Source organism: Rhea pennata, chromosome 2 (genome assembly GCF_028389875.1).
Source record: "Rhea pennata isolate bPtePen1 chromosome 2, bPtePen1.pri, whole genome shotgun sequence".
NCBI lineage: Eukaryota > Metazoa > Chordata > Aves > Rheiformes > Rheidae > Rhea > Rhea pennata.
Window position 1 is genome coordinate 66,154,619 of NC_084664.1, and position 18,771 is coordinate 66,173,389.

At 37.6% G+C, this 18,771-nt stretch overlaps 1 protein-coding gene across 8 annotated transcripts in view; it reads left to right on the top strand.

Annotated features, from left to right (window-relative positions):
- The window catches only part of FHOD3 (formin homology 2 domain containing 3), a 404,460-nt gene that overhangs the window by 185,446 nt on the left and 200,243 nt on the right, over positions 1-18,771 (top strand). For all 8 annotated transcript variants that reach the window (XM_062569631.1, XM_062569632.1, XM_062569637.1 and 5 more), the window contains exon 4: positions 5,838-5,905. In XM_062569631.1, the coding sequence (XP_062425615.1) occupies positions 5,838-5,905 (68 nt within the window). The remainder of the gene's footprint in view (positions 1-5,837; positions 5,906-18,771) is intronic.

Below are 18,771 nucleotides of genomic sequence, written 5' to 3' on the forward strand. Positions count from 1 at the left end.
TGTAATATGCAAAACTAAGTAATCTCTGCAGAAGAAGCTATTATGTTAATGTAATAGTGGGCAATGTGCCTATGAATGAATCCCCTCTCTTGTGTATTTTCTAGGGGGTCTGGGAGTAAAAGGAAAGCGTATTGTCTTGCCAACAGATTTATTACCAGCTTTTGTGGACAAAATCAAAACTAGAGAGAGCCTCTTTTTGGCATAGGTCCAAGTCTTTTCTTAAAGCACCGCTTTAATTTGTTTGACATACAGTGAAGGAATGGCACGTTGCACTAATTAGTTTTATATACAGTAATTTTATAGATCTGCAGCCTTGTGTGTACTCATGGGCCCACTATAGAGTCCTGTGAGGTGTCTTAGATTATTCTGTGACACACATCTTCAGGACTGGAGCCTGACTTACTGCTCTGCTAATCTAGTTCTTGCCCAGTTTTAAGAGTTGTGTAACTCCATTGATTCAGGTAGAGTAAGACCCAGTTAAAATTAAAGCAGCATAGTAGTGAAGTTGGAAGCGTGGTATTCATCATTCACAAGAAGATTGGAGTTTTCAATTATTAAAAATTTTTAAATTTATTTTTTACTTTTTGATTTTTACTTCAGTGCTGGTGGAAACTTGAGAACAGGTGATTTGAATTTTGAAGGACAGTTTCATTACTTCTGTTTAAGGAGTAGTTAATTTTTTTTTATTATTATTTTTACAAAGGCAAGAAATAAGATCTTAGTTTCCAAGCATGAGCCTGATTTCTAGTGGTTGGTGGAAGCCAGGGAATGTGGCTACTTCTGTCTCATGCATTGAATTTAGAAATGAATGACAGGAAATATTTAAGAGGTCTTTTAATTAGATCTGCACCAGCTATCCTGCTAATGTAATCAAATATAGAGTTAATCTCCCTTTTATGTTTTTATAAGGAAAGGAGCTTCATCTTGACATTATAGTTTGAAGAAAAGAGGCATGGATGGGAAATGTGGAGGTCATTCAGGCAGCAGCAAGTGAAGCAGAGCAACTCCCATTTGTGCTCAGCCCAGATGTTCACTAGCCTTTGCCAATAGCTCAAAAGGCTGATGCTACATAAATTACTATATCCCAGGGACTAATTCAATGGGTGTGATGGAAGAGGAAGGGAGGAGAATGGTAGCCTGTCGGTCAGAGGTCAGGTGTTACACATGGGACTGCACCAAGCAATATTCAGCCAATTCAATTTTTTTTTTCCTTGTAGATTGAAAACATTTCATTTTCCCATAGACAGTAGAAGAAACATCAATGATTTTATTAAGAATAAAGAGGCAAATTATTATTTGCTTAAAATACTCCCAATTTCTCTACAGTCAAGAGATGAATACCCAGTGGAACATGATCATCTGAAGGTCATTTTTTGAAAATACATAGTACCCTTTGAAAACTATCTGCAGGCTGATGAAATAAAAATCTCTAAAAGGCTTTTCTCTCTCTCCCTTCCAGAAAATATGCCAATTGCAAACCAAATTGCCTCACCTACTTAGCGACTACTAGTCTCTTTAGATTCATCTGGAGAAATCACTCTTTATCTGCTGTGGGTGGGTTTTCTTTTCTCTCTAGGAGAGTTATTTTTATAGAATTAGAGTAGTAAATAATGATTTTCTTTTAGTGTAGGCATTTGCATTCCCAAAGTGCTATTAATGGAAGAAAGTAAATCCATTTAGCTTTGTACCTCTCACATATGTGTGTTTATATCACAAGTCTGATATAGTATTTGATGTTCTGCCTAGAGACATGATGTGCAGAAAACCGGTGAGCTAAAAATCTCATTAGTTTTTAAGGAAGTATATCTAGGCCCTATGATGCAAAGGAGAATTTAACAAATGTGGGTATAATTTAACAAATGTGGCTTTTGGTTGCAACAAAAATGGAAAATTAAGCTCGTACTAGCCCCTGCTTTTCTATCTGCTTTGTTTCAGAAGAGTTGACTCTGATTTTGAATGTTTGAGCCTGGCAATGCTGATTTTTTTTAATTTCTCAGAATTTCCTAGAGGCTACAAGTAAAAAGCTGAGTTTCAAGGTCCCTGAAGTACGGCTTAGCATCCTGAAGGCTATTGCTCAATCACTGGGAAGGTGCCATGGAGGGACAGAGTGCCCTTTCCTTTTTAAAATAAAGAAATAAGCAGTGCCCTCTAGTGTTAACATCAGAGGAAACCACCAGGAGAATTTTCTATCATATGTAAGTCTGCAATTAAACCTTTCTCATAGCTGCAGACGTGCCCTTCCCCCCCCCCCCTTTTTTTTTTTTAAGGAGAGTTAGTTAGGTAGACACAGTCAGATTTCTAAAATGCTGACTTTCTATCTTCTTTAATCTTGATCCATTATGGAAGTTATGTAATGCGCCTCCAAACTATACTTGATCTGTGGAAGGTCACGAGTGCTTTTTTGCAGTGGTGTGTGTTCGTTTGTTTTTAACAAAAAGATGAGACAATCCTGAAGCTTCAATGAAAAGTGTAACAGCTAGTGTTTTACTTGAAGTTCAAAGGTTCAGTTTCTGGCCTGATGTCATACTAACATAAATATTCAAGCTTACATCCAAACTCCTTAATTCTGCCAACCAAATGTTGTGTTTTTGGCTACCCTGTATCTTTTTAAGGAACTTTTCTAACCTGACCAATGTGATCAGGAGCTATGCTTTTTGTAAAAAAGCAAAACAGCTATCACTTTTGGTAGTGTTTTGGTTCCTGCATGGTGCAGTACACTTGACATAAAGTCAGCTTTTTTTTTTTTTTTTTTTTTTTTTTAGGTGCTCCTCTGTCCCAGGAGCATCTTCAGGTTTTTTGGTTCTAGTGATAGTAGCAGTTGGGGCAGCTGGGACTCTTGCTTCAAAACCCTGAGCGTAGCTCGTTTCGGATAAAGGAGCCTTTGTCAGGGGTGCCCCTGCGGGAATTACAATCATCTCTGTACTTTTCTGCCATAGAAAGACAGCTTCCTGGTTGTTACTGTCTTCTGGTTTCTGTGGATTTATTTGGTCTTGGTCTTAGTTCCCATCTAGGCCTTTTGGAGCAAGCACCGAGGTCCCCGTGGTGTTCACATAATGGGAATGCTATAAGGCTGCAGAATGGCTTCCCAAGTGTCTCTCAGCACAGATGCATTCAGTTTTCTGCAAAACACCCCACAGAAATTCAATAAAGATACAAACTTTTATAAAATGATCTGTAGTGTACTTTGACTTATGTAGGCTTTCCCATGCTGGGGGTTTTTTACTCTGGTTTGAAGTAAACTAAACCAAAATGTTTTCTAATGTAGCATAAATCTGAAGTGTGACTGTTCACTTACTTCCTTGGATAGTGGTCTGTGATCGTTTCTGATGGTTGCCACCACTGTAAGAAAAGGGTAGACAGTATGTTGCCTGCACACAAAAATGTAAGTTGAAATGGTTAGAAACTTGTATTCTTGAGTTGATTGAACAAGATGAACTCAATGTGAGGGGGAACTGTGAACTTACCTTTATATAGATTGCTGTGCTTTGGCAAGAAATGTCAGGAATGAGATGACGTATCCTAATCGTTGCTCCTCAAAAGTTGTATCAGACCAGTTCCAATGTTTACAATGCATGCTTCTGTCTGGTTGCTGCTACTATTAAAAAACTTCATACATCTAGTAGCTATTGATTCTTCAGTGATAGATCTTTTTTTGGAACTGCAGTTAGGAACTTCTCTCTTTTGCTGCATTTGAACACTGTAGCACTGCTGTAGCACTTGACCATCCTAGTGGCCAAATTTGATGTTACACCCTAAAAAGAACAAGGCTGGGGGGGAGGGGGTTCAGCTTTGTTCTTTTGAGATGTACCAAAAATCTGCATGCCCCAATGACAGTAACTGCCATTATAGTATCATAACAGGCTTCGTTAGTATTTCCCCCTCAGGCTGGGCTGGTAAGCGTTCCCATTGAAGGAAAAACCCAACAGATGGCATTTGTTAAAATGTTGATATTTATGCACAAAGTTGCCAGCACTTTAAGAAATGGTGCCTCTCTTAATTAAGATTATAATGTACTGCCCTGTTTAGAGAGACTCTGCTCATAGGATGCTGGTGAATTATGAATAGAGGGAAATTAATAATAACAAATGCCAGATGGAGGTATCTTTCAAAGAAGAATAATTTGTGTAATATGGCATGTAAAGTTGACAAACCAGGTCTTAAAAGACCTTTATTATTGTTTAAGCTTTCCTGACAAAATTCCTCTTTATTCTGCCAAGAAATGTAGTTTCACATGCCAGTGTGTTTTTAAGCTAGAGTAATTAAAGCATGCCTCTAAGTTTATGGCTTGAAATGAAATCCTTTCCTCCAATATTTTGTCAGGACTCTGTAAACAGTGCAAGGAAGGAGACAACTTATAACAATAATAGTTTTGCCAATTCTACACATTCTGCCTTTGAAACCAAAAGCAATTAGGGATGAACAAAATTACTTATGAGATTTACAAAAAAGTGTAAGTTTTGCTGAAGCTTTACTTTTTTTTTTCTCCTCACTTGAAGGCAACTGTTGAGAAGAAGAAACATTTGTCTTAAATTAAAACCTGCCTTCTTTGTTTGAAGTGAAAAATAATTACTGAGTTATAAATGCATCAAATTCTCAAATGATATGCCTTTTTGTAACTTATTGAGAAAAAGGGAAATAAAACTTAATGTCATTTTGTAGTGTAATTAGTGATTAGAATAGAAATAGGCAAGGGAAAGTAAGAAAGAAAACATAGGAGTTGATGTTTCATTTTCTTATATTCTTGCTCCAGAGGCAAGCTAACCTTGATCTTGAGCTACTGCAGGCCGCTACTGCTGCCCGTTGCGGGATAGGTCCTCTGATGATCTGGGATGAAGCAGTGTGTGTCATGGCAGCTGATCACAAAGATTTGATTTTTCTTAGTAATTGCCTGCATAATATGTTAAAGCAGTAATATTCAACACAGGAAAATTCAGGCGTCTGTATGGCCGCTGTTGAATAAAGCCTTTCTCTGCCATACAGATCTGTGTAGTAGACCTTTAGTTACATTCTGCTCTATTCACACACAGTGTCACAAAACACTTCCTAATACACAATAAATAGCTTAAAACATACAGTACAAAAATCTTCCAAAGGCACAAAGATTATGGTAGGATACGGAAAGATAGCAGATGAGTTACTGTTGTCTGCTTTTAATTGTTTTCTATGAGCCCGTGTAATAGGAATATAAACAAGGTAATGTATTTCCATACTGGATGATGAAAAGAACGCTTTAGCTTTTATTAGAAAAAGATCAAGATAAGTTTTCATGAGGATAAAACACTGTTTTAAATTATGCTTAGAACAGACTGTCCAGCTATTTTTGGTATTAATGTTCATTGCAGTTGTAGAAAGGGATTAACAATAGAAAGATGAGAGCACTGGAAAAGAATGTCGAGAGGGAAGGCAGGCAAGGATGAAATTCAGTGGCTCTAGCTGCGATAACGAAAGCAGAGAGTGCTCTCAGCTGAGTCTTTTGATATTAATCTGGCACTCTTAATAATCCCTAAATTTACCTTAATGGCAAAAGAAGAGTATTTCTAGCTATTTTTAAAATGACCTTAAAGTATTGTTTCTTGCCAATGTTTTTTGAAACTACAGTGAACTCTCTTGGGAGATGTTATCTGTAATTATGCACAGCTAAACTCTGGTTTTACTTGTGATGTTTAATGAGTGAATACTCTATATATGAACAAGAAACTTGCTTGCTTTGACAGCATTCTGCCTAATGGAAAGTTGGCACTGAGTCTTCCCGCTAACCCTTTTGAAATCTGTGCCCCTTTTTAGCAATGTTGACAGTTCTGTTAGTGCTGACCTTCTCACTGTTATCTTTTTTTCAGAAAAACTCTACAATTCCAATGGACGGGAGCTGAGACGGGCACTTTTTTCTTTGAAACAAATATTTCAAGTAAGTGATTATGTTATCAGTGGCTCTCCGTTGTGAGACTTGAACATGACTTGAATTTCTTTTTCTGTATAGGGAATGACTTACAGGTTTTGGCGAAAGAGAAAATTTTAGGACCTCATTTTTGAAGTACATTTAGCCAATTGCTTCTTTGTTTCTCTTCTCTTTGTGATCTACCAGCCTTCCTCTGTTCCTTCAGTCTTAACAAGGCAGGACTGGTTGCGGAGGAATGGCAGAGTTAATGGCTGGAACCTGCCAGGAAGGGAGGAAATAAAACTGGGAGTCTTGCATGGAAACTTAGGCTATTCCTTGGACAATGAGATAGGTAGTTTTGTATTGGGAAGATTGGAAGGAGAATGCATAAAGTGGAACTAGAAAACCATCATTTGGGATGATGGCCTTACACTGGGCTAATCCTGTCCACAGAAATATTGTTGACAAATAGATTAGGTTTAAGCCATACTAAAGCTTAAAAAAGGATGTGAGAAGACATAGGACAGATTGAACGAGGAACCAAAATATAGTGGGAGAACTCCAAAGATGCTGGAATTTAGATTTAGGTTAGAAACAAGAGGCCCCAATTTACTGATTAGCCCAGAAAGATACTTCAGTGCTGTGACTGACCAGTTTAAGGGAAGACATGGATTCAGTTATGTTTGTTATGGAGGAGACCTGGAATCAGCAGGACTTTGGATCCTTCGAAGAAGGAGCAGATATGATAGAGAAGTGCTGTGGGCAAATATGAGAGAGAGTAGGTTGAAATGCTTGGATTTCAGATTCCTTTTCCTGGATAAGGGGAAGGACTTGGTAAAGATGCACGACTGGAATGAATCAGATTGGAGAGAACAGGCCAGAGAAGAGGAAAAGAGAAAGTGGATGAGAACTAAGCATACTGCAAGTCTGATCCTAAAACTGAATTCTGGATGAAAACATTCCACTTCTGTCAGTAACTATCAGTGAAATCAATAAAAAAACAAAGAAAAAAGCCACTTTCCCCTTTACTAATGGATGTGTGCGGAGGATGACAGCCTGTAACTTTATTCAGCAGGTGCTGGTGTTTGAAACAGATGCAAGAGTTTCAAACTCTTAGTTCAGCATTTTGTTTTAATTTGAAATAAACATTTATTCTAAGAACAACAACAACATTTCAATAATTCTGCAGAATTGCAGATTTCCTCAATATACAATACTTTTTGCAGGCCTTGAAGTCTGCAATGCCAGAATGAAGATTTTCTGAGCAATAGGATTAGTTGGGGAAGGGATCCCATTTCCTAGAGAATTTTGGTAAGTGAAGATATCTTTCTGGGTCAGAACAAAGCTCCTTGAGTTCTGAAATCTTTGGATTGGAAAGGAGTTCCAACTCCAAAACAGTCTGGTTGTCTTGTGGTCACAGGTTGGAAAAACCATTGCTTCTTCAAGGTATTCCCAGGGAAGACTCTTTAGAGTCATGAAGATACAAGCTGGGTGTCCCTGTGAGCTTGCCAAGTGAGTGGACTGTGTGCTCAGAGGAAATTAGACAAGTTTCCAGGAGTTGTCCCTGATGTCCTCTCTTTCTGTTAACCGCAGCTGTTTCTGGGAAGTATTCATTTGCAGTTCTATGAATTTACATATTCTATAGCATAATTTGAGCCCTCATGCATATGTAACAATAAGTATTAAGCCTCTCTTCCCACCCTTCCCGCAACTCGAAGTAAAGCTTTTTTACAATTCAGATATTTGTAAGTGTTCCCAGGTAGGTTTTTTGAAGTCTAGTAAGTGTTTTCTGAGCAGACAGTGCTCAGTACTTTCAGTGAATGCACTGTTAAGGTCTCTGTCTTCTACCTGATCAGCAGTTTTCATGGGAGTAGATATTATTTAAATACTTATCTGTCCAATAAATTTACTACGATGGGTTGAAAAGTAATGAGAAGGAAGAGAGAAGAGATGTGCAAAAACGAGTATTGATGCATGAACCTTGATTGTATAGGGAGCCAGGACAATGTAACTAAGATTTTATCCTAATCTAGTCATAAAATTTGCACACACACCTTTTTATCCTAGTTATTTCCAGCTGTAATTTCATTCTTTGCCAATTCTCTTCACGTTTTACTTGTTACAAAGAGATGACCAGATTTGCTTGAAGAGAGGCATTATCTACCTAATTGTAAAGTAAGAATTCAGTTCAAATCTAGACTGTTGGAAAGTCTCCAGAAACAGACGTAGCTTTTAAGTTAAGCTAGTCTGATAGTTTCAGAACATAATTTTCCTTGAAGAATTTGAGTTTTCTGCTTTCTAATATACCTAATCTGGGTTGGAATTTGAGAGTTATCTATTACCACTTAAAGTAGTAACTTCTAGTAGAGAGTTATGGCCATATGTTGAATGAACATACCCTTAGAAAAAAGATTATATGCTATGAGAATGCAAGGACTGGTTATACATTAGTGGAAGAATTAAGAGGGAATGTGTCTCAAGCTGGAGAGTATTCATGTCATATGCTCAGATATTTGTTGTAGTATATTATCAAATTGGAAAAAAAAACTATAAGTTTTTTTTTAAAACTGTTGTTGTCATTAACACTAGTTACCATGTTGTTAAAAGCATTCGCCAAAAATAGTTTTAGTTTGGTTTAAAAGGAACCAAACCAAAAGTGAGAAAAGAACATAAGTAGAATTTTTATCTTTTTGTAAAGATGAGCTATGAAAATCAGCGAAGAAAAGTACGAGTTGAGGTAATATAGGCCAAACACTGTTGCCCAAATGGTCTTACCTAATTAGTGTATAACATTAGAGTATGTTAGTATGAGAAATCTATTTATCTACCATTGTGTTAAATTTTGTTAAAAAGAGTGTACTTCCACGTGAATATCTATTTAACTTTATACCTCATTGTATTTAGTATTTAAGTTCTTGAAGAGTGTAATGTTTTGGAAATTAAATATTGACTTCAAGACTAGCCTTTTTATTTTCATGTAACGTTCATTTTAACAGTTTTCAGAAGGTTGCAGAGAATTCATCATGTCTCAAAGTGCCAAACCATTTCATAACACCATGCTTTTATAATCATTTCATCATAGCAGAGTTAATTTGGCACAGCTCTGTGTCTATATCATTTTTAATTTGAAGAACTTCAAGGTAATGTGCAGTCTCTTGTTTGTATTAAGTGGGAGTGAGACCAAGTTTTACATCAAAACTGATTCCAAATAGTCAGATATTTTGTTTTTTCACGCAAGGTCTCAGTGAAGCTTAGCAAGGTTTGGCAAATGCAATGCCTTTGTTTCAAAATTTAAGTGAAAGATTCATTTGGCAAGTACAAACTTGGAATTTCTCTTTGGTTTCTTATGGTGAGCTGGTTTTGGCAAAATGATAAGGGTGTGCAAAGCATTTTTTTTGACAGTAATGTCATTCCTGCTGTTGTTATTTGTTCTGAAAGATTGATATATCCGTAGTGGCGATGTTTTGCTGAATTGTACTGCAGTGTCCTTCTGATTTACCGATACACTTTTCCACAAATGCATTTATGGAATAAGGGAAGTAATGTTCAGATCATGAAAGTATATTAAAAAATTGACCATAAGGTAATTTAAAAACCCAAATATAATGGACGATACCTTGGACTACAGTTTAGCTCCTCTTGAGTTGGTTCCCTGTTGTGTTAGTTATAGTGTTCTTGTGCTTATCAGGGATTCATGAATTTTTAGGTATGAGCGCTAAAACTCCCAAAGGCATTCAGGAAGAGAGTCCAGCCTAATGCGCTTATAAAATTGTGATCTAACCCCTTTTTCTTTTATGTTATCATGATATTGTAAAAGAGGAAAAAAAATACAACTCCTTAAGTTACTTTATTCAGTCTTTAAGAGTCTTAAAGGCAGGAAAAAATGGGTGAAAGTATGTGTAAATATGTACTACGCATTTTACATTACATTAAAAAAGTTTATTTTACAAAACCTCTGATGCAATTAGACATAACATAAAGCAGGCATGTTATAGAACTTATGAACAAAAAAGTGTCTTGTAGGTACAAAGCGTCATTTAAATTATGCTGATTGCATCATATAAAAATATAAATGAACTAGGTGAGCATATGTCCAGGTAAGAAAAAGAAGAAAATTATAAAACATGTTTCAACCAAACTGAAATTTTTAATCCCATGTAAGTCTTCATGGCTTCTTAAAGTTGTGGAAAACACTTTTAATCTGTCAGTGTATTAGGTTTTCTGAAAAGCTGAACTAAAGGGTTTTTTTTTTTTTTTTTTAAGATAAAAAGGCAGTTTTCTTTTAGGATTTTTTTCCTTACTAAATGTCGTTAAAAAAATGTGGGAGGTCTGCTGTCTTCCCTGAGGAGCCTTGGTCCAGGGGTTGTACTGTGGTCAGAATAGCAGGCAACATAGTTTCAAAATTCTCTTACAGGATTTTCTTCTATTGTTTAAAAAAAAAAAAATGAAAGAAAAAGAAGAAAAAAATCATTAACCATTTAACAGTTGAGCTTTGTGTAAAATGCTGCAAACGCCAACTATCTAGGGGCCCTGAAATCATTAACTAGAAGGTGTTTGGATAGCGGCAGTCTTATCAGGGAGTGAAATGAAACATCACCCACTGGAGCTGCTCAGGTGTCACCGTCGGTGCTGGGGAGGGCAGGAGGCATGCTGCAGGTCCGTCTCCCCAGGGCGAGGAGGAAGGAGGCTGCTCCTTTTGCCCTGGCGAGGATGACTGATGGCTCCTTGAGGCTGGAAGCTGTGCAAGACTTGACGTAGAGGCTGCTGCCACCGCTTGTCGCTCAGGCTACCAGCTCACCCTAATCAGAGCCCTTTTGGAAGGCTCCTAGGTTAAGTCACAAAGAAGAGACAAACTTTGGTTTCCTTCCCGAAGCTAATTTACCTTAGTTTCGCATGACAGTTTACGTATCTATCTTAATCTTATTTTAGAGAGAATACGTTTTGTTCCTGTTCAAAGATTAACGATAAAATATATGTCGCATTAAATATTAGCAAATTCACTTTCCCAAGTTTACAGACAAATACAGTGTTGTCTTTATGCCTAGACAATGTAAGGGGCTAGAATTTAAACTATCCTTAGTACTATTGCAAAACATGGACTTTTTCCACGACACGAATAGTCTGCAAGCCTGGGAAGCCAGCAGTTGCCATTCTTTAATTTGTGTGAATCGCTAAACTGAAACAGGAAACCTTAATCCATCTCTATTCCAAGTTCCTCAGGTGTGTAATACAATGCAAATATGTTTAATCTGTGTTTAGCTGCCGTGAAAGAATGTCCCTGAATAAAGTCTGCTGTAGGCGACTTCTTGAATGAGGCATTTTCTAGTGGTTTTAAATTCCCCTATGAAAAAGGGGGCTGGGGGAGGAAACACAATGTATTGGTGTGTCTTCTATCTGCTCAAGATGCAAGGGATGCAATTCTGTGCACCCCAATCAAGTTAGTAGCCTAAAGCTCATTAGTTTCAATGTTATCGTGACTTTTACCTGGCAGTGGTATGTATACGTGTAAATGAACTGTGCTGAACAAACGGGGACAGCCATGACAGTACTTTTTGTGTTCTTTTTGCACTCAAGTGAGCTACTCAGAGGTCAAAAACAAAGTATTTCATCTTCATGGAGGAGGCCACCAAAGCTTTTCTAGCTAGTAATTGCATAGGTTAATCTGCTATTGAAGTGTGATTTATTTTTATTTCTGAATGGCTCAATTTACTGAAATGGTAATAGAGTTTCTTCTCATTTTTTTTTCTTGAATCTGTTTTAAGAGTTGTAGTATAGTTGAATTCTCAGTCCTAAGAAAGGAATGCGAGTTAGATAACCAAAATGGATAGTTCAACCTTTTCGGTAGTAGAGGCTGGACAGTAGCTCCAGGATCTTTCTCAGCTCAGTGTGGTTTCCTGCAACTCCAAGGCTAAGTGCACTGAAAGAACCAAGAGCAAATGTTTTAGTGTCGCGGTAAGATATTTTCCTGCTGGCAAGTTTCCTCATCTGATACCAGAAATGTGCAAGTCATATTAAAGAGGAGAAGTTAATAACCAAAATCAGGAACTGAAGAAGGCAAACATCACATTCAGAATAAAGAGAAAAAGATTTTCTTGGAGAATGTGCTAGAGATCAAGCTCCCAATAATTTGGTTCTGGTAAGTGAAGAACTTGGTCTTAAAATATCTGATAAAAAGAAAGGAGATATGGGGGGAGGACTTTGCTGCTAAGCATTCACTTTTTATTTTCTTTTAAATCAATTTATGATGAGTAATTCTTTGAGGATCTCAGTTACACCCACAGACATTTTTTAATTTTTTTCCGTTTTCCTCTTCGAGGGTTCTAGTGCAACTTCTGTTTTCTTCTATATGTGTAAGTGCCAATATCTATCTTCTGCAGGGACTCCTTAAGTTTAAGTTTGAACTTGAAAGGTGATAGGTTGTGGGGTTCTTTTCCCCTCCTTTGGGGGATTTTTTTTTTAATGTATCTAAAAGAAAGAAACCTCTTGATGAAGAGAAGTCCAAAATCTTAGTGGGCCAATTCTTGATTCATACGCAAGTGAGGCATATCTAAAAAAGAAAAAGAAATGAATTAATATATGGCCTACTGGACCTTTTGGAAAGCAATACAATTATGAATATGATACAATTGAAAGAAAGTTCCAGGCCTCATTTCGCCCCCCCCCCCCTTTTTAAAAAGAAATCTTTTCTAGTGAAGTGTAACTTCTTAGAATAATGACTCTTTTCTATTAGGCTTCCATGATAAAAGGATAAATTTAAGAGATAACTAACAAAGATTTAAAGTTTTAAGTCTTTTTCATAAATCTATGAAATATTTGTTGTATTCCTGCTTACTTCCTTTCTATTGTTATTGGCTGAAACTTGATCATCTAAATATGCCTGAAACATTAAATAAATACTGATTTGACTCTGAGAAATCTCAACAAATCTAATAAAGCAGGTTTTGATTCTTATCCATGACTTGAGTCAAGGCTTTTTTTTAATATGATACTGAAATAGCTACATGGGTGACACTAGATACCTTAGATATCTGAATATCTGTTGTTTCTAAGGTATCATTCTTCAAGAAGTCTTGGCATTACTGAAAAGGTATTCATACAAATTTCTTGTTTCAAGTTTTGTATATTTTTAAAAATTCAGACAGATGAACAAATCCAATGATCTCTCAACCTCTTCCATTAGAATACTTCCCAATATCCCGAAGTTTGAAGTAATCCTATCTGTAATAAAACAACTGCACAGTTGTTTTAGGGTATTGAGTTTTTTGTTTAATTCTCATATGTTTTGTTTTGGAAAGTTGCATTAACTGTTAAGACTAATTTTGCCCGTGTTGTTTTTCACCTATTTAAATTACCAGCTTACCTGAAAGAAACTGTAAAAGTGCATACCGTTTGAGATGTTCTCCAATGTAGAGGAGGTGCAAAATAGCAAGTGCTATTGTAACATCTCTGCTCTGCTAAGAGGCAGCACCAACAAATGCTGTATTTGTTTTGCTGGTATTTTTGTAGTGGAATACAAACTGTGAACTTTTCTGTTCTTGTTAAACAGCAGAATATTTATTTTCTAGAGTGAGAGTGTTTAAGAAGGGAGATTTTAGGGGATTAATGGCTGTATAGCAAACATTTTACTTTTTGGAAGATTTCAGGATCCTCTTGTGTAAACCAAGATGGAAATGCATAGTTAGGAGTAGTTTGGTCTGTATTTCAAGTATTTTAAAATTGGAAAGAAATAAAATTGATCTCTTAATGCTTGAATGGCCCAGTATATCATTAGCTGGCATCAGATGTGCTCTGTAGGTGCTTAAAAGACTGAAAAAAAATTGGTATTTGATACTTAAGCAACCAGCTCATTGCAATGAGGTGCAAGAGAATTGACACTTGAGCATGAATTTTTTTGTGATCATCAGTAGAAGCCAAACTTTGCATTGCAGGTTACTTAACCTCTAAAATTACTCTAGAGACAGGTTACTTAACCTCCAAAATTACTCTAGAGAAAGAAAAGCGGGAGGGGAGTGATCTTGGGTCATGCTATTGTAAAATGTTCCATGCAAATAGATGGAAGAATAGGAAAAGGGGGAACAATATAAAAGTAGTGATTTCTGTATGTCACATTATGCTCTTACTTCTACACAGATTGTGTACATGTGAGTTGAGAAGGTGAGAAGCCTGGAGGAAAGAAGCAAATAGGGGAAGTGTGGTGTCAGTGAGGGGAGTGTAGCAAAGAACTGGAAGGGCAGAGGTGCAGAAGTGCAGGACAGCACATGAGAGCAGTGGGGTGGCTGAAGGGCGTTGGCAACCAGCAGAGATGGCAAGTAGAAGGAGCTTCTGCTGAGGGATAAGCTGGCTACTTCATGTCTGTCAAGTTCACCACCACCAAAATGCTTCTGCCACTGCCTCAGTTACCTCCTACTGATTGTGGTTTTGTTGCATCTCAGTCCATGGCACTTCCTTACTCTAGGGACTCTTCTTCTAGCTGGGGTGCTAGAAGTGCTAGGAGTGTGGGGAGAGGAAGACTACTGAAGCTGCCTAAGGTCCTTATCTTAGAGTATTTTCTGAGAACAGTTCCCCAGCATCAGAGAGTGAAAATACTTCAAGAGACCAGTGCTTTGCAAATGTAGAAACTCTCCTCCTTGCTGCCCAAGTGCTGCATTTGGTTCATGTTCTACAATTAGTGCTCTGAGGTAAAGCAAAGCAGAGTTTTAATTGATTAATATTTAAAAATATTAAATTAATATTTAAGATTATTATTATAATATTTAAGATTAATATTTAATGCTGCTTTAATCACTGGCTATCAGCTCCATGCACAGAATTCAGTTTGGTAGCTACTTAAATAAACTAAGGCTGAATCAGCAGTAGATTCTAGAGGAGCTCATAGGACTACGAATACTTGTACGTATATAAATGTAGGTGGTTAGGATGATTTTCTTCCCAATTTGTTTTCTGTAGATGATATAGCTCTTAAAATGCACTGGAATAAACACTGACAATTGAACCAGGTAGTACCAGGCACTTCTGGATTTGCAATCCAGTATTTAACTTGAATCCAAAGAAGAAAACTATAGTTTGAAGTGTGGGAAAGTAACTATAAATTATATCTTGGCGGTCCATGCTGCTTCAATCACTTCCTGACCATGTTTGTTCAGTTTTCAAGCCAAAATGAGATTTTTTCTAACTGCAAACATTGCTTGCCAGTCTTGATCTATAAAATGCAACCTGTTGCCTAGCCAATAAAAAAGCTGGACTCCAGAAATGGTCTGGGATTTGTTTCCAATACAGCACAGCATAACTCTTCTATTACTACATCGCTGTAGTCTCTTCAATGGGAGTAATTATTTTACTGGTAACTTTAGCAGATGTGATGCACACTGAAGGCAGGTAGCAACAGTTATAAATACTAATTCTTGTGGAGACGTTATTGTGGTATGTACCGAACAGACTTGGGGGGGTCCCATGGCTAGCTGGGTGGCTGAAAGAGGACCAAGAGGGGAGCTGGCTGTTGCTTTTCCATTGCTGCTGGGGCAGAGCACTGTATAAATGTTTTAAAATACATAGGCAACTTATGGGCATCGTGTGTCTCAGATAATGGAAGTACAGCGTGGTCACCACCATATGCTCCCATGTACTGCTAAGGGCAGTTGGGTTAGGAGCCAGCTACAGTGATTTTGTGTATTTTAGCTAGAAATGGAAGAACGCTTAAGACAGGTCAGTTGTTTTCTATTCCCTTTGCACTACTAGAAATACAAAGAGGCAAGTAAAGCAGACTAGAGGACTTGGACCATAATTGGTAATGTTAAAAACTGGAAACCTGAATTTTATCATTCTTCCTTCATTTGCTTGCTAACGAAAGGGGCCTTTTTAAGTATATTGGGCAATGGTGCACTCCAAAGTGAGTGTAAAATGCGGCAAGATGCATCATCGTTTGAGGTTTATAGCTGCAAAAGCCTGGAGTTGCACATGCTTTGCTCTTTGACCTGCCTCTTTCCTCCCCAGTCAGCTGCTGTCCCTCTGCAGCTAATTTACATCCCTAAATGAATAAAGCCTAATCCCTAGCCCTTAATCCTCCTAAACCCAGCTGAACTTTGTGATCCTATCTTGACTTTGCAGGAGAAAAAGAATAGGGGAGGGAGAATGTCTTTTCACTTCTGAAAAGGGTGCCCATCAATTACATTTTGAGGGGGAGTTTCTGTGAGTGGCTGGCATTTTAGTAATCCATATATATTTATATATATATATATATATATATTTTTACTTGCTATTTTATTTTTTTCGTATGAGCAGAATCATCTAGGATTTCTCTTTCAGCATATACTCCTCATAGGGGGAATCTGAGAAAGAAGGGGTTTTCAAAGAGAGATTGCGTCTTATACGTGAATGTAGAGACTTTTATATACTGTTGATGGGACATAGCTGTAAATAAAGATTTCCTAGCTGCCCCTCTTAAAAAGTAGTAAATTTGGACTTCTGGAGCCACTTAGCATCTGAATGAGCCCTTTCTGCCCTACTGGTACACCTCCACTGTCTTATCTCAAAAGATTTAAACCTCGGAGGAGGCTACCCTTCAGCTGTCAGTCAGGTAGAGTTGAAATTTCTCCTCTCACGCTGTCCTGTATGGTGAACTGGCAAGGTTAATGTTATCCTTTGCCAAATGGTCACATGAATTTATCATGACATCAAGACATGCATACACAATATTTTTGTGAAGTTATGACTTTTGGTCTAAAGACAAAATCACAGCTGGACCAAGAAATCAAATCGAAGTTTCAGGCTCTTAATAGGGCTGTTATGGAGAGGCAGGCCAGAGAGTGAAGCTCTTACTGTGATCTGAAGCGCGTCAGTCATTATGGTTCGTGAATCATGATGGAGCGTGAATGAAGCCCCCCTCCCCCCCCAGTAGGCCAATAGTCAAAATTATTTTTTTTCTCCCTGCTATTTGTGCTTAGCAAGAAGATCCATGTGGATATGACTAGTATCCTTGCTGCCCATACTGTTGTCGCTTTTAGGACTAGATAATTGTAACTTTTGCATTTGGAAAGCTTGGTTGGTAAGAAATGTGATTGCTTGCTTATTAAATAATGTCTCCTGTGGAGAAAACAGGCTGGGAAACCCTATGATTCCTGAATTAAACTCAAGAACATTATAAAATATGAAACATGTAACTTTGTAACAGAAATAGGTGAAAGATGTATAGAGTAAGATTAAAAATGACAGTGCTCAAGCAACCAAAAACAGTGGTAGAGCTTTTAGGACAAAAGGAACAAAAAATAAAAATGAGGTTCTTTTTGAATATATCATAGACAAGCTTCTTGTTATGATTCTTTATGAAAGACAGTACATTACACAGCTGTTAGCCACATAAAAGAGAAATATGAATATGGATATCCAAATGGGACAACGGAGTTACTGATCCAGTTTCCCCAAATAGTTTAATACTTGGAATATAGCTTTCACTAGTGCTAGTTAAAGCTATGAAAAAAAATTATTAAGAAATTATTAGAAACAGAAAAAGCCTCTCCCCTTGAGAAACTGTGTTCCGTGGCCTTGATTCTTCTTAGAAAGAGAAAAGCTTTCAGGTGACAGAAAAATAATTGTGCTTTGGGAGAAGTTTTCAAACATATGGGCCACAGAAATAGCAGGCTTCAGAAAGATTAACGTTCAACAGTTTGTAAACAATTTATCTTCACACGTGTAAGCTGCACTTCAGATAAGATGCATTATAGAAAAGTGCTCTTCCTTGAAAAAAAAAACCTTCAGTCTTCATCCCCAGATAATATGCCACAAGCCCATGTGAGTGAGTGCGTGAAATGGAGTGTGGGGACACAACTAGTAGGACAGCAAAGGTTTTCCTAGTGCATTTTTGGTGTATGCACATACTGTAAACAGCTTAATCAGAGTTTGTCTTTTTTTTTTTTTTTTTTTTTTTTAATAGCTAGACTGAGTTATGCATGTAAAAGCATGAATTGTATGATTTTTCGCTACTGGCCTGATAAGCAAACTTTAAACTCACCAGTTTCAATATTTTCATGTATTTTTATTACTCATTGCACTAAAAGATACACATATGCTTTATTTTGTTTTCTTTTCTTGCTGGTGAAATGCCAAAGCAAAGGAGAAGATGTTATCTATTCTAAGTCTATGAATGGATGGTTAAATACAGCTAGCTGACAAGGCCACTGGTGTCTTTTCATAATGCCCTTAAGTAGCTAGTTTTTGTGTCAGTGTGCGATCTTTACGGTTGCAGGAGTTTAGGGGGAACCTTAAGGAGTTTTAACCATGTTTTGCTGCTTTTCTCATCAGTGCTTTAGTGCCGGCTGATTAAGGTGTCATAAATCTTTGTGATATTAGTGGAGGAGTCCACTTCCATACCCGATGGCAACCTTTCCCTCCCTCGCTCTAAGCGTTATCACCCGCACAGGGTGGCTACTTGTGTGCGGTGTTGTCCCACTTGCTCTCCGTCCGGCGCAGTGAACGTGCTCCTGCTGGAAACCCGAGCCCCGTGCCTGTGCCACAGAATAGCCTTGACTCTTGAGGTCGCCTCACTTGGCAAGTCAGTGAGTTAATGGGTCTGAAAAGATTACCCTGGAACAAAATGGATGTAAACAGTTTCCTCTTGATTTGGAGTATATGGGCCTGGAGTCCTTTCATCTTCCTTTGCACATTCCAGATGTTGACTTCTCCCCTCGCCCCGCGTATACACGATGGAGTAGATAATGCACTGAGCTCAGATTTATGTCTAGCGCGTGATGTGTTTGTGCTCTGCTTCATTACACCTTCTTTCTCTCGTTTATTTGGGACAGGAGAAGCACCTTAAAAGCCTTTTTTAATTCAGGTTTGATTTGTTTATTCATTGCTTTTCAGAAGTAGTCTGGTTATAGTCCCTCTGCCCCTTCATTTCCTAT